Source organism: Pelodiscus sinensis, chromosome 1 (assembly GCF_052426305.1).
Source record: "Pelodiscus sinensis isolate ZL-2025 chromosome 1, ASM5242630v1, whole genome shotgun sequence".
In the NCBI taxonomy this organism is placed as follows: Eukaryota; Metazoa; Chordata; order Testudines; family Trionychidae; genus Pelodiscus; species Pelodiscus sinensis.
Genome location: NC_143052.1, coordinates 107,979,878 through 108,002,429, shown reverse-complemented (window position 1 = coordinate 108,002,429; position 22,552 = coordinate 107,979,878). Strand labels below are relative to the sequence as shown.

General features: G+C 46.3%; 1 protein-coding gene across 4 annotated transcripts in view; it reads right to left on the bottom strand.

Moving 5' to 3' along the window:
- AMN1 (antagonist of mitotic exit network 1 homolog) overlaps positions 1-21,547 on the bottom strand; it is a 61,571-nt gene extending 40,024 nt beyond the window's left edge. The window contains exon 1 of one of the 4 annotated variants that reach the window (XM_075940491.2): positions 21,238-21,547. In XM_075940491.2, the coding sequence (XP_075796606.1) occupies positions 21,238-21,293 (56 nt within the window). In that variant the 5' untranslated portion in view covers positions 21,294-21,547. Of the gene's footprint in view, positions 1-176; positions 1,271-18,651; positions 21,003-21,237 lie in introns of those variants that run through there. The other 3 variants (XM_075940483.2, XM_075940501.2, XM_075940511.2) reach the window with 3 other exon arrangements.
- Positions 21,548-22,552: the final 1,005 nt, after the last annotated feature.

The following is a 22,552-nucleotide window of genomic DNA, read 5'->3' as shown; positions in this document are numbered from 1 at the left end:
TAAAGCATCCACACTGAGTGGATGCTGAATCACATTTAAAGCTGGCTAGAACCACATTTGGCAGGGCATCAGGCCAGGAGTTACTTTGTGTGGCTGCTGCCTGAGGCTGAGGCCTGTGCTTTAAGGGACCGCCCCCCAGAAAGCCAGTTCTCAGGTTTCCCTGCTTGCTTGCCTACCTTGATGAGGGTCAGCAAAGCATTTTGTCTCTGCATGCTCTGGTTACCCTCACTCGGAACACCACAGCACTCTGCAACATGAAGCCAGAGCTGCCCCGGGCACTCTGGTGCGTCTCGAGGATGCGTTGCTGCGAGCCTGGCTGCACTTTCTGCAGGCTGCCATCCAGGAGGTCCATCGGGGGGCTGTCAGTATCTAGGAATCCCTGCGGAAGAGCTTAACCCTGAGGAGTACTAAGAGCCTCCCTGGTCTGTCCCACTGGGGGCTTGTGCCTCATTCCTCCCTCCCATCCTTCCACTTACCCCTCCCTAACCCCCCTTCCTCATGTCAAATAAAATACATGTATTTTCATGAACACAAACTCTCTTTATTTAACAAAACTGGGGGGAGGGGGAGAATGAAACTCTGGTGAGACTGGGGAAAGGAGGAAGGAGAGGGGAGGAGAAAGGGTGGGAGAGGGGAGGGGGAAACCTGGGAGGAGGGAGCTGGAAGGGGGGAGCTCAGGGAAGAAGGGGAGGGGAAGCTGAGTTGGGGTTCTCGCTGGACCAACTTGATTTTCATGCAAACCTGCTTCTGGGTTCATATGTAGCCTTTGGTGACCAGGCTGGCAGTTATCCTACCATAGACAGCCACGTTCCTCTGTCTAATGCGGAGATCATGGACGTTGGGGGTATCTCCCCCAAACCTGAATAAGGTCCATGATTTCCACCCTGGACCAGGAAGGCACCCGCCTTTTCCGGGCCCTGGCAGGCTCCTGGGAGCTGGCAAACTTCTCCTGGGGAGCGGTGGAGGGCTGGCTGCCAGTGGCTTGCTGGCTCCTGTTTTGGGGCCACTGGGTCAGGGGCACTGACTGCTGGCTCTGGGCTGGTAGGCTTGGAGCTGGCACAGGTACTGTGGCCAGAGTCAACCCCTTTAAGGGCTCCGGGGAAGGGGAGGGAGAGGAGTGTTCTTGGTTGAGTCTGGAGTGGCCACCAGGGCACCCTGGGAAGGCTGGAGGCCCCCATTTTGATATGAGTGTCTACACAGCACTTATTTCGAAATAAGTATTTTGAATTTGGCGTTATTCCTCATGGAATGAGATTTACCAAATTTGAAATAAGCACTCCACTATTTCGAATTAATTCTGAAATAGCTGTTTGGCTGTGGAGACGCTAGGAAAGTTATTTTGAAATAAGGGCTGTTATTTTGAAATAACTTTGCTGTGTAGACATACCCTCAGACAGGCAATACCAATCATTTGAATATAATTCAGTAGAAACTAATTAAACAAAATATTTGACATCCACAAACAAAAGTTTTACAAATTATTTTTTAATTCTCTAGTATCTGAATCTTTTTTGGATCGGGGCCACTGAACCAGACAAAAATAAGTCGGGGGCAACACACAACTGAGAAGCAAAGTGAAAAGCCCCTGAGAAGGAGAAAGATGCTCCCCAAATTCCCTTTGTATACCAGAGCTTAGGGGGCTCCGGCTAATAGATTTCGTGTGCTCCAGTCCTGTGGGTGGGTGGCAGGAGAACTAGAGCACCAACATGGGCTCCCCAATGCTGAGTCTCGGGGGCCAGAGAGGACAGGAATATAGGGTCACATTCCCCCTCCTCCCCATTTTTGGCAGGTTTTACTGCTGCTTGGCCACATTATATGACCAGATTCCCTCCTGGCACAGCAACTGCTGGAGCGAGCAAGATGGGAGCTGCACCCCATTGGGAGAGGCAGCAGCAAATAGCTGAGGGGCTGCTGAAGGTAAGAGGGAGACCTAACTTGGGATGGAAGGAGGGGCAGCATGACTCAACTCCTTCTCCCCCATCAGCAGACACCAGACATCTCTGTTGAATTCCTTAAGAATTCTTAGACAAACTTGGCAATTAGCCCATCACACAATGGGATTTTCAGGTCTCTCCTCCACATCGGTCTTCTCTCCTGAGCTTCCGGTCTCTCGCTCTGTCTCTCTCTCTCTCCTCCTCCTACTGCCTCTCCCTCTCTCTCTCTCTCAGTTCTCCTCCACCTCCTGTTTCTCTCTCTGTCTCTCTCTTTCTCTTCTCCTCCCCCTCCTGTCTCTCACTCAGGGGACCGCGGAGTCCAAATGGCTGTTTGGGCGCCTCACTTCCCGTGCTGCATGCGAGGCATGGAGCCCAGTCGCTTGTGCCACTTGCTTCCATGCGGCAGCCTGGCTGAGCAGCGCAGAAGTCAGCCGAGCGCCACAACGGGAGGCCAAGGGGGGCGGGGTGGTGACGTTCACGGCCAGCGGGTGGGGCCTGGAGCCGCTGTCACACCGCATGTCATGATCCCCCTTTGCCTCTTGCCGTGGCGCTCGGCTGACTTCTGCACTACTCAGCCGGGCTACCGCAGGGGAGTAAGCGTCCGTTTGGGCGGCCCGACTGAGTGGCGCAGAAGTCAGCCGAGCGCCATGGCGGGAGGTGAAGGGGGGCGAGGCGGTGACGTACACGGCCAGACCCCGCCCCCAGCCATCTATGTCACCGCCCCGCCCCTCCGCCCCTGCCGCTGTGGCGCTCGGCTGACTTCTGCACCGCTCAGCCAGGCCGTTGTGGGGGAGCAAGCGGCACAAGTGGCCGTTTGGGCCCTGCACTCTCCATGCAGCACGGGTCACCCAGACTGAACAGCCAGCATGCAACAGCGCAGCCCAGAGGGAACAGTCAGCATTTCAGGCAACAGCTGCCCCCAGAGGGAAGAGCCAGCATTTCAGGCAACAGTGCCCCCCAGAGGGAACAGCCAGCCTTTCAGCGTTACAGACTCTCAGACTTTCGGCTACTATTCTTAGATAAATACCATCATCTGGTTCTGTTGATTTATTACTGTTTAATGTATCGGTTTGTCCCAAAACTTCCTCAATTTCCTCAGATTTGTCATCTACTAAAAACACTTAAGTGTCAGAATCACCCTCACATCCTCTTCAGTGAAAAACAATTTGAAGAATTGTTCCCGTATAGGCTGTAATCTATTGATAATGTGTTGGACAGGTTTAAGTTGGGAGCTGTAGATGATGACAAGTGGTGTTCTATTGTTGGTTTTCTTGGGTCTGTCTTGTAGTAGATGGTTTCTAGGTATTCGTTTGGCTCTTTCAATTTGCTTTTTTATTTCTCCGGGTGGGTAGTTGAGGTTTATACATTGGACAAACGTCTCAGACACTTCGCCAAAGAATCAATGCCCACAAAACAGACATTGGATCACAAAGAAAAAACAGTTGCTTGTCATTTCAACCAGAAAGGACACTGTCTGAATGACCTGCTAACCTGCATCCTACTTCAGAAGATATTCAAATCTGCACTTGAAAGGGAATCCTCTGAACTGGCATTCATGCTAAAATTCGACACCCTCCGCACCGGACTTAACAAAGACCCCAACTATCTTACACATTACAAAGATAGCTTCCCCAATTATCACCTCTAATACTATTAACTCACAGACATTTCCCCTTCCCCACCTCTAATATCATTAACTCACTGGCATTCACCTTCCTTCCCCCCCCCCCCCCATCCCCCTTCTGTTCTGTAATGTGATTTGTCCTTTTCATGTGTGTTCATTTTTTTAAAATTGTATCCTTTGGTATATATGGTTGTGACTACTTTCTTCCACTATTTGATCTGAGGAAGTGGGTCTGGCCCACGAAAGCTCATCACCTAATAAACCATCTTGTTAGTCTTTAAAGTGCTACATAGTCCTGTATTTTGTTTCAGCTACACCAGACTAACACGGCTACATTTCTATCACTATTCTTGTTTCTGCTGTACTTTAAAACATTGTTCTTAGTTTCTGTTTCTTTTGTTGGTAGCTCTTTATAGTCTTTTGTTCTGCCAGGCTATGCTTTTACACTTAACTTGCCAGAGTTTGTGCTCCTTTTTATTTGACTCAATAAGAATCCATTTCCAATTTTCTCACTGACTGCCTTTCAGACTCTATTGTTTAACCATTGTGGCATTTTTTTCCTCCTATTGTTTTCTGTGTGGTAGAGTATGCATTTAGCGTTAGTCTCTATTATGGTGTTTTTTAAATGTTTCCATGCTGGTTGTAGGCAGTTCACTCTTGTGATTGGCCCTTTTAATTTGCTCATTTAACTAGCTTCTTTATTTCTGTATAGTTCCCTTTTTCAAAGTTAAATGATATCATGGTGGGTTTTTTGGTTATTTACTCCCTTACAAGGATGTTAAATTTAATTACACTATCCTCAAGCGGTTCAGATATATTCACCTTTTGGATCAGATCCTTTGTTCCACTTAGGACAAAACTAAGAATTGCTTCTCATCTTGTGGCTTCCAGGACTAGCTGCTCCAAAAAGCAATCATTTATGGCAGTGGTTTTCAAACTACCGGTCATAACCCAGTGGGTCATGGAATATCAGGCACTGGATCTCATTGCTGCAGGGGAATCAGAAGACCAGTGGTGGTGCTATGGCAGGCTACTTGCCTGTCCTGCTACCACAGATTGTGCTGGGCCCTAGAAGTGGCCGGCAACATGCCCGGCTTTAGGGGTGGGGAAGAAAGGAGAGAGTGCACAGGTCCTCATGCACTGCCCCTGCCCTGAGCACTAGCTCCACAATCCCTTTGGCTGGGAACGTGCTACTGGCTGCTTCTGGGGCACAGCATGGTCTATGATGCCTGAAAAGGCAGGAAATCTGTCTTAGCACCCCAGCTGTACAGGTAACTGGGAGCTGCTCAAGGTAAGCCCCTCCTGTCCCAGCTCTGGCCCCCCAAGCCAGAGCCCCTCCTACAGCCCAAAGTTCTCATCCTCAGCCCCACCCTAAAGCCCACACTTTAGTAAAATTATGTTGGGTCGTAGGCATGTAAACCGGGGGAGGGGAGAGAAGGGTTTGAACCATCATTTGGATTTTTGGCTTGCCGAATCTGCCTAGAAAGTTTACAAGGTTTGTCCCCCGGCTCCTGGTCACAAAAGTTACTGAAGTCTACATCAGGGGAATTTGGGAACCCACAACAACCACGCATATAATATGTCTGGTACAAACTTATAACAATCTTTTCTGCAATAGGTACTAAAAATACACACAGTAAAAGGCATAAGGCAATAACTACATACATTGAGCCAATTAGCCCAGGTGGCACCATGTATATAGCCTAAGTATACAGCTGAGATTCACAATTAGATGCTGTGAAGACCAGGACTTTAACAGGGTTAAAAAAAGAGCTTGATAAATTCATAGAGGTTAGGTCCATTAAAGGCTATTAGCCAGGATGGGTAGAAATGGTGTCCCTCGCCTCTGTTTGGCAGCGGCTGGAAATGGATGATAGGAGAGGGATCACTTGATGAATACTTGTTCTGTTCACTCCCTCTGGTTGCCTGGCATTGGTCACTATTAAAAAGAATACTGGGCTAGCTAGACCTTTGGTCTGACCCAGTATGGCCGTTCTTATGCTCTTACGTTCTAATAGAACACAATACTCACATCCTCCTCATGACCTTGAGGAGTTAGAGCACCAGCCTACTTCATTGGTATAGCAGGGGTCTCAGTAAGATTATGATAGCATAAGAAACTGAAGACTTAGATAGGATAGTAGTTGTAATGAAAGTTTAGAAAGGAAGGAAAGAATGAGAATGACAATTATGAAATGTGCTTCACACTATTGGTCATGTGGGTTTATAGGCCTGTTTGATGTAATTCAGGAGCCAACCCTCAAGGCCAAAAACAGATTTCTGCACCATAAAATAATTGTAGGTGCTCATGTTTAATTGGAGAATTAAATTAAGACACTTCTTTGAATATGCATGAGTCGTCACAGTATGTGCTTGCGAACACGGGTGTTTTTGACTAACATTCAGAAAAATACCACAAGTCATGCACCATTCCTACTTTTCTGAGAAATGAGGATATTTACCCCTTCAAGTCAGAGTATTTTTCAAACTCAGAAAATTATGTCATAATGCTGTGAGATTAGCATCTGATACTATGTATGATAATTCTATTTTTAGGCCATAGAAACAATACATGTTGGCTTTTGGGTGTTGGCTTTGTGATTGACACAGCACATTCTATCATTTAGACTATAATTCCTTAATCTTTTATTCTATATATTTAATATTTAATTCTATACAGGCAGTCCCCGAGTTACGCGGATCTGACTTATGTCGGATCTGCAGTTACGAACGGGGCCCATCTCCCTGGTCTCCAGCAGACCAGGGAGAGGAAGCAAAGTGGCGGAGCACGCAGGCAGCGGACAGCCCAGACGTGTCTGGGCTGTCCGCTGCCCGCGTGCTCCGCGGCTTTGCTCTGCTTTGCTCCCCGTCTCCCTGGTCTGCAGACCAGGGGGACGGGGAGCAAACCGGCGGAACACGCGGGCAGCGGACAGCCCAGACCAGCAGTGGCTGAATCAGGACGCCTGGGGCAGAGCAGCTGGGGTACTGCCAGGTTGGTCCAGTAGCGCCCAGAGCGGCGCTATGGGACCAACCGGCAGCACCCCAGCTGCTGTACCACAGGCGTCTGGAGCAAAGCCGCGGAGCACGGGGGCAGCAGGACAGCCCAGACGCGCCGTGGCTGTCCTGCTGCCCTCGGGCTCCGCGGCTTTGCTCCCTGTCTCCCTGGTCGGCAGAGGGTGGCTGACAGGGTACACTAAAGCATATTATACTGCATAAGGCATATGAATTATGTTTTTAAACAAACACTAAAATATTACATTTTTAGAGACATGGAGCAAAGCCCCAGGCCTGTGGTAGAGCAGGTGGGGCGCTGCCGGTTGGTCCCGCAGCACCGCTCCTTGGTGCTACTAGACCAACCTGGCAGCACCCCAGCTGCTCTGCCCCAGGAGTCCTGATTCAGCCGCTGCTGATCAGTTTCAGCAGTGGCTGAATCAGGACACCTGGGGCAGAGCAGCTGGGGTGCTGCTGAGTTGGTCCAGTAGCGCCGAGGAGCAGCGGCGCTACTGGACCAACCCAGCAGCACCCCAGCTGCTCTGCCCCAGGAGTCCCCAAGTCAGCCGCTGCTGAAACTGACCAGTGGCTGACTACAGGAAGCCCCTGCCCCGGGCTTCCTGGAATCAGCCGCTGATCAGTTTCAGCAGCAGCTGACTTGGGGATGCCTGGGGTTCTTAAGTTGAATCTGTATGTAAGTCAGAACTGGCGTCCAGATTCAGCCGCTGCTGAAACTGATCAGTTTCAGCAGCGGCTGAATCTGGACCCCAGTTCCGACTTACATACAGATTCAACTTAAGAACAAACCTACAGTCCCTATCTTGTACGTAACCCGGGGACTGCCTGTACTACCATATTTCAAAAATATTATATCTTATTTATAATTAATCTATCTACTGCCAAAGATAACTTCTTACAGGATAAGATCCCTGTAAGTTCTTGCATTACTGCTAGAATAGAATAGAAACAGTGAAAAGTTTATAGAGAATACACCAGCTTAAAGGCAAGGTTAGATTTATAGGCTACAGGCATCAACAATTTTCTTCAACCGTATCATGAGAAAAAAAAAGGTTGAAAACCACTGATCGATGGTGTCTAGAAGTTTGTCTCTGCATCCTGTCTTGAGGTGACCTGCAGATGAGGATAGTTGAAATCACCCATTACTACTTATTTCTGTAGCCTCTGTAATTGCTATGAGCTTTTCATAAACATCATCACCATCCTGATGAGCTGGTGGGTAGTATATTCCTTTTGCTATTCTCATTATTCAAGCATGGAATTTCTACTCAGAGAGACTCTATGTTTGATTCATTTAAGATTTTTACTACACCATATTACTAGGGGGTTGAGTTCTCTGCTCGCTACACTCGCCAACCCCCCTTTCCCACCACCCAGGCTGCTTTTGCTTTGCTGATGACATCATTATGTCACATGGCAGAAAAAACCTTTTTATATATAGAGATAACATTAGGGTACAAGATTTTAACTGTTAGTTATTTACAGCAGAGCTAGAAGGGGGACATACCACATCATCCTACAGGCATTCCAAGATCTTGGCTGTCCAAGGGGCCCTCTTCACTAAAACTAATTGCTGTAATCCTCCTTTAATAGTCTCTACCTATGTGTGAATCAGTGCTCTACTTGTCTGAGATACATCCTCTCACAGTGGTTAGAAGCCTTCCTGTTACAGTGGTTTCAAATCCCTTAAACTATTTTGAAGTTTTAACTAACACAAAAACCCTTTAATCTTATAAAAACAACTTTAACTGAGCTAACAGCAAAGCTAATTATAACCAATTTTAATTAACCACTAACTAACTACCTTCTTATTTGTACACCAAGCTCCACCTTGTATTATCTATATTCCTTCACAACAGTTTGGAGTTTCACGGATAATGCTGTTGCCATAACTTCTTCATTATTTTCTCATTTCTCTCTCTCCTGTATATCTTTAATAATCAATTTGCACTGCTCTTTTGGAGTAAGAAATATCTGATACAAGAATACACACAGTAATTGCCACGTTTGTATAAATTTCTCAATAAAGAAAAACAAGTAGTCTTGTAGCACCTTCAGGTACATCTAGACTACAGGCTTTTGTCGACAGAAGTTTTGTCGACAGATACTGTTGACAAAGCTTCTGTTAACAAAGAGCGTCTAGACTACATCCAGTTCTGTCGACAAAGCAAGCCGCTTTGTCAACATGACAGTGTAGACACAAAGGACAGTGTAGATGCACTAACGCCTTCTGTCGACAGAACTCTGTCGACAAAAGGCGTTATTCCTTGTAGAATGAGGTTTACAGCCATCAACAAAAGTGCTGAGTTCTGTCGACGTTATGTCAACAGAACTCCACGGCAGCGTAGACACAGGTATAGTTTTGTCAACAAAAGTTCACTTTTGTCGACAAAACCCTGTAGTTTAGACACACCCTTACAGACTAAGGGCATGTCTACACTGGGGAGTTATTTTGAAATAACAAGGAGAGCATCCATACTACTAAGGCTGTTATTTTGAAATAATAACTCCTGCTTGTGAAGAAGAATAAACTTATTTTGAAATAGTTATTTTGGGAGTTTTCTGAGATTCTTAATAAAGACTGAAGATACTATTACTCAGTATAGAGGGGTTGCAATAATTTAATGATTTTCTCCTCTTTGCTAATTTCTTACTGTTACTTCCATTGAGTTGTGGTCTGACATTTAGAAATTGGTATGGTCGATAAGAGCCAACGATGTTAAATTACAGCTAACTGACTAGTCGAGTAGTCGATGGAATTTCCATGACTACTCTACTAGTTGATAGACACTTCCTCATTTCTCCTTTGAAATGTACAAGAGCCTCCACTGAGGCTCTTGTACATTTCAAAGGAGGAATCCAGAATGCTGTGGAAAGTCCGCTGACTCCGGGCTGCACACGGGTGTGCTTACTTTGAAATGTACAAGAGTCCCCAGCGGGTGCTCTTATGCATTTCAAAGCTAGGGAGCCTGGGGGTCAGCAGGGAACTCCCCAGCAGAATCCAGGATCAGCTGGGGATACCTCAGTGTCTCAAGGGGCCGGCTCAGCTGTGCAGCACTGCTGCTTTCAAGTATCCCTTCTCCCCCCACCTTTGCTGCCTCTATGTGATAGAGGCAGCAAGGGAAGGGGGGTGTTAAATTGACTAGTCGACTATCTGATAAGCAAATGCTTATCAGGTAGTCAACTAGTCAACTTAACACCCCCATCTGATAAGCATTTGCTTAGCAGATAGTCAACTAGTCCTTAAAATTCTTAATAAGAGCTATGGCTTTTTGGATACCCACGGCCTACATGTGACCTATATTTGGGCTCACCTCCATATGTTGTTTCCATTTGGACTGGTCAGGAATAAACAAGAATACATTCAAAGTGGATAAATTATGTGTGTGCCTGTGTGTTGTCCAAAGTTCATCCATTTTTACTGACATTAGTATTCCAAACTCTGTGCAGACCAACTTTCTAAAGGAAAACATTAACGTTATCCCTCCTTTTCCTAGGACGCTATCTAAGATTGCAGTGACCCGATAAGCTATCAAATCTCTCACTACATATTTTCAACTGTTCTTCTCCCACACCTTTTATTGCACCATTCCAGTCTGGCTTCTAAAACATAATTCAGTTAGGCTTATCTATAGTCAGCAGCGCCCCTTCAGGGATGTAATTCATTTAATCCAAAGCCCAACACACAAAACAAATTTTCAGCTTCAGCATCCTAGCTGGAAGGAACAAGCAAATATTAGTCTGTATTTCCCATCTATGTCCACTTCCTCTGCCCAGCTTCTTCACCTCTTGATTGGGACACCCCTTCTGCAGTTAGACCTACTGCTGCTACCCAGGGAAAGGTTCCTTCACTAGACTTAGAGTTGCGGCAGCAGTCAAACCATTGCAGCGATTATCTGGCACAACATACGATTCCTCTGGGATCTGGATCTCTCGCCACTGTCTGGTAAATTCTTCTTGCTATGATTGAGTCTTTCCAGGGATTTGCGGCTCATAGCCCTTTTGGAACCTACTCCAGAAATACCTCTCCTAGCTACCCTTTTTTAGTGACTTCGCTAACCAGCTCTCCTGACAAGTCCCTTCCTCTCTAAGTATTCTGGAGCTCCCTGCCTTGGCCCTCATAAGTCTCTATGAGGCTCTGGTGTTCTAACTAACTGCAGCCCTGCCACCTTGGTAGTTAACTACTGACAAGTGAACCTAGGTTAGCTCATTCTCCCCAGTGGAGCCTATCACAGATAGGCTGGTCCCGGACTCCCTGGAAAGGGCCAGCTCCCATAAAACAGCATGTGGAAACTAGGCACAATAAACATTCAACTTCCTTGGAAACAGAATGATAGGCTTAAACATATAATTTTCAAAATTCAGTGAACATTACCCACAATTTTGTTGCCGAGTTAATCTTCCATCTCAAACAAGTAAGCAGTGTCCCTTGCAAGATAAGTATAAATGTGGCATATAACTGTATTGTCTATTGCTGCTATACAAGACAAATGCCCAAGGACATGAAACAACAAGACAACATATTTACTGACCTCACCACTGAGGAAATTCTGTTAGCATTTGTCTTTAAAACAAGTGATAAGACGTTCAAACATGCTAACTAATCACAAATAAGTGTTTTCTTCCCTAGTGGAGTGAATTATTAAAATCTGGTATTTCCCCAAATCTCCCTACCCTTTTCAATAGCTCCCTTTGGATACATATATGCAGCAGAGTCAACAGCCACCACAGGCCCCAGGGTAAGGTGGGAGGAGAGTGGAAGGAGCCAAGCCTTTAGTGCCACATGGACCACGGCGGTGGGCTCCACTACAGCCTTCAAAGCTGTGTGGAACGGCACTCCTCCGACAGTTCAAAGGGGCCTGGAGCTGCCGGCCACCACTGCTGACCAAGTAACAGTTCAAAGGTGTCTGAGAACTCTGGGCCACTTTGAAATACCAGGCCCCTATGCAGTTGTTCTCTCTACTCTCCCCCATTCCAGTCGGTGGGCCTACACCTAGAACTCATGTAGTTTTAAGTCATATGGACAGTGGTCTTACCATTTACTTCCTTTAAATTGCAAAGCAATTTTATATTATCTTGTTGACACTTAAGATAGGCCAAACAAGATTTTCAGGCTTGCCCATAATGCTATGCAGTTAAAGATGTCTAACAAAAAATGGAATTTCACTGAATAGCAGTGTTCCCTGTAAGTTATGCAATTGTGCAGTTGCTCTGGAAAGATTCAAGTGCCACCCAGCTGATTAGCAGAGTGCCCATAGCTAGGGGTTTTTTTCTACTGGTGGTGCACATTTGCATATGACTCGGTGCATACAAAATGTATTCTGGATAGATGGCAAAGATTAGAGAACATTGCTGTACAGTGACCTGTTTTGAAAGCTATTTCAAGATATCTACTACATATTTGAGAGAGTTTGTCTGTGTGTCTGTTTGTTCAATAACTTCTAAAGTGTAAAAGCTAGGACCACCAAATTTGGTGTATAGATTCCTCGTTATAACTTAAAGAAGGGGTCAGCAACCTTTTCAAAACAAAAAGCCAAACTACATCAAAATTCAGAACAAGTGGTCAACAAAGAGTCAGTATAAGAAAGCCCACTTGCATGACTGAAAACATACTACTTATTACTAATCATTGACATGATGATTAATAATAGCATAAATGAAACATTGTAATCTCAAACTTTATTTAATGGGACTTCTGTTGCATCTTTTCACACATTTCTTTGAAGTTGACACCATAACTGGTCGAGTTCAGCTTCATGCATGCATTCAGGCTGTCTTCTGTCAATCTTGAGTGCAAATTACCTTTGATGTGTGTGACGGGGGAACTTACCCTCGCACTCCCAGTCACGGGGACCGCGGCCCCGTGCCTCGCGGGGAAGGTCAGCTGGGGACAGGAACCCAGCGCTGCGCGCCGGAGCCGGCAGAGCGAGGGGAACCCTGCATGACCGGCGCGCAGGCGCAGGACGGCACGGCCGGAACCCGGCCAGCGCTAGAACCCAGGAGCGCAGGGCGGGCGCTCGGAAGGGCGGGGGCCGGCCAGACGCCGAGTGGGGAATTCAAAAAGGGGGAGGAAGGAACAGGAAAGGGGGAGGCTTGGGCAGAGCAGGGAGGATTCTGCTCTCAGCCTCCTCCGCAGGGCACAAGCAGGACCCCACCGGGAGCGGCGTGGAGCCCAGCAGCGGAGGCCGACTGCCCAGAGGGGACGAACGGAGCGGTGAGGAGCAGGACGGAGCCAAGCCCCACCGGGGAAGGGACGGCCGGGGGACGGACCGGGAAGGACCCTGGACCCGAGCCGAGCCAAGGACAGTGAGGCCGCCGGCCCCGGGAGGACCGGCAGTGGGGCCCGTGTCTGGGGAGACGGCGGGATAGAGACCGGGAACGGGAGGCGCAGGGCATACTAGGGCGAGGACCCTCGGACTGGGGGGGGGGGTGCCCGGTGGCCCCCGAAGAGAGACTCGATTACAATGTGATTCAAGTGAGAGAAAACCTGCTCACACATACAGGTGGAGGCAAATATTGAAAGTAAGACCAAGCTGACACTCTGCATGGTGTTGTATGTGACAGGATGTTTTTTCCTAGTTTGCAGAATCAGATTATCATCATGCTCCGATTTTTTTTGTGTCAGCCCATTTGAGCAGTTTTGCCAATTCTGCACATTGTTGAGCAAGGCATTCTAAATCACAATTCAGCTTGATGAATTTTTCCACTCAGATATCCAACTCCTTGAACTCTGCTATTTCCATTTCCAAATCACTGAGTGAGATTCCTAGAATGACTGTCAAATACAGTTCTTCAATGGATGCTTTATGTGGATGAATAATAAACTTAAAGAGTTTAAGTGTTTGCAAAGTCAACAAAACAAGACTTGAATGCCATCAGAAGCTCAGAAACAAACCTGGCAAACTGCTGCAAATCAAGGCTGCTATTTGGATTCTCTCTCGGATATGAATCACAAAACATTCGTAATCTTTCAAAATGTGCCAGTCTGCCTGTCTCAGTATCTTTGATGAAGACAGTCAATTTTGACTCAAATCCAAACACCACCCGCTGCAGTCAGGACTGTATTTCCTTGCCCTTGTAGCTTAAGGTTCAACTCATTCAAATGACTAGTAATGTCAGTGAGCTAATAAAACTTGAGCAACGAGTCACAGAGTCAAAGCCTAAAAGCTTGGTGTGTTTGACACCCTTCGTATCCAAAAATGACCTAATCTCATTAATGGTGGTTGCAAAACAAGACAAAACTTTGCCACAAGATAACCAGTGAACATTGCTGTACATTAGTAGGTCACGGTATGCAGAATCTACTTCCTCAAGCAGTAACTGACATTAACAGTAATTAAGTGCTCAGGCAAGAATCCAACTGACAATATGAACCAGTCCCATTACATTTCTGAGTTCAGTTCCACAAGATTACACACAAAGTGCCTCCTGATGCACAATGCAATGCAAGTTCAAAAGTGGGAGATTCAGCTGTTTCGACAAGAGTAAGAAATCCCCTGTATTTGCCAACCATGCTAAGTACACCATCCATATACATAGAAACAAGATTATCCAGCTGTATTTCTTTCTCATTTACAAAGTTCATCGCAGTTTTAAGGATGTTTTTGCCCAATGTTTGACTTTTCTTCGGTAATATCACAATCTTTTCTTTGTGCACAGCAATTTCCACCAATATATCATCCCAGACTACGTAACTGAATACATCCTAGAATACTCAAGGAGCTGATAGAGGAGGTATCTGAGCCTCTAACTATCATCTTTGGAAAATCATGGGAGACAGGAGAGATTCCAGAAGACTTGTTAAGGGCAAATATAGTGCCCATTTATAAAAAGGGGAATAAGAACAACCCAGGAAACAAAACAGTTAGTTTAACTTCTGTGCCAGGGAAGATAATGGAGCAAGTAATTAAGGAAATCACCTGTAAACACTTGAAAGGTGGCAAGGTGATAGGGAACAGCCAGCATGGATTTGTAAAGAATAAATCATGTCAAACCAATCTGATAGCTTTCTTTGGTAGGATAACGAGTCTTGTGGATAAGGGAGAAGCGGTGGATGTGGTATACCTAGACTTTAGTAAGGCGTTTGATACGGTCTCGCATGATATTCTTATCAATAAACTAGGCAAATACAATTTAGATGGGACTAAATAAGGTGGGTGCATAACTGGCTGGATAACCGTACTCAGGGAGTAGTTATTAATGGCTCACAATCCTGCTGGAAAGGTATAACTAGTGGGGTTCCGCGGGGGTCTGTTTTGGGACCGGCTCTGTTCAATATCTTCATCAACGATTTAGATATTGGCATAGAAAGTATGCTTATTAAGTTTGCAGATGATACCAAACTGGGAGGGGTTGCGACTGCTCTGGAGGATAGGTCATAATAACTTCTCTGGTCCAGCTTCCTCAAGATCTGACTGGTCCCAGCCAAGGGAGTTTTCCAGACCAGGGAAGGTTGCAGGGTATGGTCGCCAGCCTCTCCGCTGGGCTGCTCTCCCAGCTACCTGGCACTGGAGCCTTGACCCCAGCAGCCCCGTTGGTCCCACAAGTTCCAGCAGCAGCCATGTGGGCACCCATGGCCCCATCAGCTGTGGGCTCTGCAGCCCCCCACTCTTTCCTGTCCTGGCTGGCTGTGCCCCCCTCTCCCCCGCCCAATGGACTCTAGTGCCTTGCTGGCTTCCCAGCTCGCTGTGAGCTCTGTTGCCCCTCCACCCCCTGCACCCAACCAGCTGTGGGCTCTGGTGTCCCATGGGCTCCGCTGCCCTGCTGGCCAGCTCTGCTACCAGTCTCTGGCAACCTCTGTGCTGGGACTCTTTAGTCCAGCAACATCCATGGTCGAATGTTGCCAGACCAGAGTCCCAGACAGAATTTGAACCTCTAGTGCAGACATACAGACACAACTACTTGTTTTTAGACTCACTATAGGATCATGTCTTAAATGTTTGTGGGACAGAAGCCTTAATGAAACTGTATTAACTCAGCTTTGTGAAAATTACCAGCCCCAACAGGCAGACTGGCTCAGTCCTGGCTCATCTCAGGTCCTGGCAGCTACCTCGCTGCACCTCTGCATTAAAAGCACCTAAGGAGCCACTGGGACTGAGCCAGTCTGCCTGCCTGCCAGCTCCTTAGGAACTTTATGCAGAGCCACAGTGGGGGTAGCTGCCAAGACACAGCACAAGCTGGAACTACACCAGCCTGCCAGCAAACCCACTACAAAATTTACTTGCAGAGCCACTGAGGGAGGGGGGAATGTTTGCGTATAGTCGGTAGCATTAACCGATAAGCAACTGCTTTAACTGGATACGCTATTATATCCCTAATGCATAGCGCAACAGTTCCCTCTCTCCCACCGCCCCAGCAGCCTTCCCTACCTGCCACTGTGGTCCTAAAACCAAGCTGAGCCGTTTTAAAATGTTTTAGGGCTTGAAAAAGGAAGCGTGCATGTCCATGTAGCTGGCTGCAGGGCAACGGAGTTCAAAACAGTGAGCAGAGTGGTCAGGGTATAGCCATGTATCTAAAAATGTAATATTTTAGTGTTTGTTTAAAAACATAATTCATATGCCTTATGCAGTATAATATGCTTTAGTGTACCCTGCCAGCCACCCTTTCTGATTAGCAGAAAGGAACAGCCTCAGTGCTGCTAGTAAAGATACATCAGACAGGCTGCCTGTGTCTGTTATTGATGTTAAGGACCAGATCAGTACAGTCCTAATGTCAGATTACAGTCAGCACATGATATAACGTTTGTTAACGTAAGTAAACAATGTTATACAATGTTGTAATTTGTAATTACAGACAGTTTTGTACTTTGTAGTGATAGTGTTTTGGTATGAGTGAAGAATGTATGTGTTAATTAGATAAGTGTGAAGGTCATTTCTAGGTGCAGATGTACCAAGAGGGAGCAGGGATCTCAAAGGCACTGGAAGGTTACGTATATTATCCAGTCATTATAGCAAATCAACAAGCCTAGAGGTGAAGCAAGAGCCCCAAACCCTTAGGAACAAACAAGAAAGATAAAATCTCCAGGGGACAACTCTCTAAAAGCACAAATGTTCAAAAAACAAGAAAACAACTTAAAAATGAACACTTATGTAAATAATTGGTTGCAATTTAGGTTAGTCTGAACCTCTGATGGGTAACTATAACATTGTTGGTAGGACAGACAGAAAGAGAGAGAACGAGAGCAAGAAAGAGAGAAAGCGTGCACGTGTGCTGATTTCTGTATTATGTCCTCAATGAACACAGAGCATTACCTTTTCTCTAAAAAGAACTTGTGTGCTTCTTATAAGCAAAAGAGCAGAGGGTATTGTGGGATACCTCTTGGAGGTCAGTTACTGCAGTGTAACAAATGTGGTGTCTACACTGATTCTTTGTCAATATAACTTAGCTGGAAAAGGTTTTACAACTCTTATTGAGGTAGTTTTATTTTGATAGCAAAGCAGGAAAGTTTTGTGAGCGGAAGGACCACTGCAGTGTGTACACCTCCACTGTTTGGCAACAGAACAGCATAGTATTCACAAGGCCTAAACCTTTGCCTACAGGACATGGCTTTGGAAGAGCTGTACCAGCAAGTCATGGGCATAGCTTATACCTGCCAGTGTGTGTGTTTGCTGGTATTGCTTATATATGTTTCCCAGACAAAATATGCTATGCCAGCAAAAACATTTTTGATGATCTAAGGCAGGCATGTCCAAAGTCTGGCCCGCGAACCAATTGCGGCCCGTGTTCCAGTTTAATACGGCCCCACAGGTAATTTGGCAATATCTATCTTTTATGGCCCCCAACGAATCCATATGTATTGAGATGAATACATTGTAAAATCTCAGTTAATGTCAGTTGGTCTAAATCAGTTATATTTGGACACAACATGTATACTTGGTGTTATGTTCCTGTTCATATTTTTTGAACTTAAAAGTTGACAGACAACCTTTATTACCAATAATTTGTAATGTACTTTACAATGTTCCTGACATATATTTCAGCTTCCTGGATTTTTTTTTCATCTGGCCTTCAGATATGAAAGACAAAGTGATTTAACACCTGTTTAGATTTGTCATCCATTTGACGAAATGAAAAGTATGCCGTTTGCAATAAACTTTGCATAAAATAGTTAATTTGCATTTAATTTTAATGGTTCAAAGAATGTCAGGCAAAATGGTCGGCCCTCACGCATGTTCACTTCATCAAATCTGGCCCTCTTTGAAAAAAGTTTGGACACCCCTGATCTAAGGGTACGTCTAGACTACATGCCTCTGTCGCCAGAGGCATGTAGATTAGGCTACCAGACATAGGAAAATGAAGCGGCGATTTAAATTATCGCCGCTTCATTTAAATTTACATGGCTGCCGCGCTGAGCCGACAAACAGCTGATCAGCTGTTTGTCGGCTCAGCGCGATAGTCTGGACGCGCAGGTGGCGACATCAAAGGTATTTGTCGACCACCCAGGTATACCTCATACCAGGAGGCATACCTGGGTGGTCGACAAATACCTTTGATGTCGACACCGGTGCGTCCAGACTATCGCGCTGAGCCGACAAACAGCTGATCAGCTGTTTGTCGGCTCAGCACGGCAGCCATGTAAATTTAAATGAAGCGGCGATTATTTAAATCGCTGCTTCATTTTCCTATGTCTGGTAGCCTAATCTACATGCCTCTGGCGACAGAGGCATATAGTCTAGACGTACCCTAACTGTATCTACATTAGGCTTCTACCAGGGCAAAAATGTAAAACAAAACTGTTAGAGAAAAGAAACTGCCCCGCCCCCAGTACAAAAGTTTGGCCAGGCCACTCTTGCTATAGAGGGTTGCAGTACTCCTTGAGAGAAACCGGCCGCACCCTTCCTGCATAACATTGCCTTTAGAAAAAGGGAAGGTGTGAAAAGGGGAAAATAGCCCCAGACTCTCCCACCCGTCACCTTGGCTTGAGAACTGCGGGGCTTATCTGGTCACATGAAACCTGCACAGTTTCGACCCAACCCCTGGGACACAGACCCCCCCACTTGGTGACCATTGGGCCATATATGGTAATATGCAAGCGCGGGAAAGCGATGTGCAGATTTGGGGAGGCGGTCTTCGCAACACACGTACCACCATGCGTGTGCCTTCCCATATATTTCAAAGCGCTGCCGGCCTGATCAACCGAGCCACCTCCCCCGACTCTCGGGCGTAACCAAGGCCTTCGCAACTTAACCAATATCTGTGAAATGTTCCGTGTGCTGTGTAAGTTGGTATGTATGATTTGATTTTTTCTTGTTGTATAAGCTTAGTGTTGTAGTTGTTTTGGGTAGTACATAAAGTTTGTAGTTATCACTGTTATTTAATTAGTGTAGCTGGATATTTTAAGATTAGAGACTATTCCCCTTGCAGTTCCCATCCTTATTTCTCTGACACTTTTAACTAGAAATCATAGAATAAATATAATAAATACTGTAAATTCATTAACAACATGGTCTATTAAAAAATCTTAGAATAAATACTATAAATTCACCACTGTCATAAATAAATATTTTTTATTTGATAGAACTGTCCACCTGGTTCTGTCCTTCTCCCCTTGGGTATGCATCATCGGACCTGTGATTCTCGCGACAAAAACCAAACAAAAACATTACTGTATTTGCAAAAGTGTCTAGAATAGACCAGAGCTCAGCATCATTGTTCAACATATTAATATACAGAACAAGTACAAGATGCTATGATATAATCACTCTGAAAATTGACTTCTTATATAGTTTTTTCTTCCAAACTTATGAAAACCAGCTTCAGCCTATTGAACAATAGGTACTAGCTGTATCTGAGGGTTAAAATCCAAAACGTTTGTTTCATTATGGTGCAAGCTCCAAAGGGAATGGTGGGGGGAGAGAAGAACTTGATGGACACATTGGCTACATCTATACTGCAGGCTTCTTGCACTAGAACTGTTTTGTGCAAGAGTTCTTGCACAAAAGGTCTTGCGCAAGAGCATGTCCACACATTTTAACCATAGGGTTTTCTTCCACAAGAAACCCCTGTTGCCCGGCCACACTGCCTTCTTGTGCAAGAACTCTTGTGCAAGAGGGCTTATTCCTCATGGGAACAGGAATAACTCTTGCTCAAGAAGCCCTCTCTTCTGATGCTTTACTGTAAATGTACTTGCGCAAGAACATGAGTGCAGCGTAGACACTCAAGTTTTTGCACAAGAACACCTGTTCTTGCGCAAAAAGCCTGCAGTGCAGACATCACCTTCTTTCCCCCCCACCTTAATGGCTATCACTATTAGAGATGTAAATATCCATTTAAAATAGTTAACTGATTAAAATTATACAGTTTAACACTGTGGTTCTCAACTGGTGGTTCATGGACCACTGGTGGTTCATGGATCACTGGTGGACCATGGTGACTTTTTCAGTGGTCCATGGGAACATTGTCCAAAATCACACGGCGTGAGCAGGTGCCACCATTAGGCTGTTTTATGCCATGTTCACAAGCATGCGGCGCGTCATCCATAACGTCACCTAGGATGCTACTGCATTGTGTTGCCAGTAACTTCTGTCTGAGGCTCTGAGTGTCGCTGTAGCTGCCGCCGTCGTGCCGAGCGGGTTGCTGTGTCGTTCGTCCTGTGCTATATGTGTTGGAGGTGGTCTTTGAAAATTTTTTGATTGGCCTGGTGGCCCGTGGACTGAAACGAGTTGAGAACCACTGGTTTAACTACTGGTAGGCCAACAGATGGCAGGTGGGGCCAGAACCAACCTACCCACCTGGGCCCCTCTAGCATGGCTGGCGTCTTGCCTGGTAGCCCAGTGTAACCAGAGCCTGAGTCCCGCTAGCCTGATGCAGGCGCACCCCTGCCTACTACCTCCACATGGCTAGGGTCCCACCAGCCCTAAGGAGCCCTAGTTTTATTGCTGGATAAGATTGCTTTAGCCTGGCACAGCTAAATTGGTTACCTGGTAAGCATTCTGATAAGCCAAATGCTTAGCAAGTAACCAATTAACTTTTTACATCACAGTAGAGATTTAATTGGGAATGGGTACGAGGACAGTGGGAGTAACAAGCAGAGTAATTAAGGGGGCTCTACAATGAGGTCAAAGGAGAAATGGAAAATTACTGCTTGTGAAGCCAGAGTTCGATATAATGTTGAAGCAGCAGTGGTAATTTTATCATGGAATAAAGGGAATCGTATGAAGGGCTGTGCCACTGCCTCTTGCAAATAGATGCATTGACAAAAGATAATATGTTATCAGTTTGACTGCTGTCCCTGCAAACCTGACAGTATACAGCCAAGTGTGGAACTGAGGTTTGGGCTACACTAGGAAACTAGGGCAGACTAACTATTTCGCTGTGGGGAATGAAAAGTCACACCTCCAAGCAACATAGTTCAACTGACCTAAGTCAGGAGGTGGAAAATGTTAAGTCACTGGGACACAATAAGGGCTGAGGAATGTAAGGTGGGGAGGGCAATAAGGGGCTAGGGCTGGGATAACATGCAGGGGGGCAGTAAGGGGCTGGGGGTATTACATGCAGGGGGGCAGTAAGGGGCTGGGGGTATTACATGCAGGGGGGCTAACGGGTCGGGGCAGTACAAGCCGGGGGGGGCAAAAGGGGGTGTAACCGGGGTGGGGGTCACTAAGGAGGTAAACATGCAAGGGGGCGGGGCAATAAGGAGCTGGGGGGGGGGTCGCGGTCCGAGCCACTCACAAGTCCAGGAGAAGCCGGACGCCCCCGCAGGCCCCGTCCCAGCCCGGGCCGTTCATGGCCCAGCCGCTCGCTCCCTGCCCTGCAGCTCGGCCGCTCCTTAGGGACCGTCCGCCATTTCCGCAGCGCCGGGCCGCTTTTCACTTCTGCAGCGAGGGGCGGGCGACCGAAGCCCCCAGCGCGCGGGGCTGCCCGTGCGGTCACTGCCTGGCCGCGACACCGCCGCGACCCATTTTTCCAGCAGGCGACGAGTTCGTAGCGATCCCCTGAAGCCGCCCGCGGGACGCTGGGAAATGTAGTCCCGGCGAGGGCTGCTTTCCCCCCCTGAAATGCAGGGACGCGCCAGAGAAGCGAGGTTTCCCCAGAGCCCGGTGCAAAGCCAGGCTCAGCCCCGCAGCGGGTAGCAGTGCCTGTACTGCCAAGGCCCAGGAGTCAAAACCACTGAGCCAAGCCCCCTCCCTAGAAAAATTACGAGTTTGGCTTAGAAATAATGAACTCACAGTCATAGAAATGTGGCCCTGGAAGGAACCTTTGAGAGGTCATGAAATCCAGCCCTTTATGTGAATGCAGGCTCAAATAAAAAGGGACCATCCCTGATGTTTAAGATGCTTTCAAAATCCTCCACTCAACAGGCATTCCATAATAAATATTTTTTCGGTTCCTTTTGTTGTCTTAGTTCTGAAGGTTCATGCAGGTCACCTTTTCACACTTCACAATCACCAGGATTTACATTGTCCTGCATTTTGCACCAGGATTAGAAACTTGCTCTTAAAAAAAGGGGGGAGGAGAAGGGGGACAGCGGAGATTTTCTGCCACAGGAGTTGGGGCCTCAAGAAAAAGCGTAAATATTGTGAAACTCATGAGATTTGGCAATAATGCTCCCATCTCACAAATTTGACTACCCTGGGGGGGGTTAAGAATGTTGTCTACTATAGACTGCTTTTGCACTAATTTAACTACATTTATTAATGCAATGTATACCAACATAAGCACTTAAATAAATCATAAAATAATATAACTGCATCCACACCAGGGGATTTGACTAATTTAATTATATTGGTTGCTATATTTTAATTTAGCTGAATCTGTTCCACAACTATGTTTAGATGAACCCACAGTAACTGGGGAACTGGGATTAGTTTTAAGGAAGTTTTAACTTTGTTACAAGCCTCATCTGTGAAAGATCTGCCTGGAATGAAAAAAACCTCAGATTTTCTTCTTAGGAAAAAAACACTGTTTTTAATGTGGCATTTGAAAAAAGAAATGTTTGGGGGTTTTTTTAATGTCAGAGAGAGGCCAGTGTTTTGTTAAAGGTGAA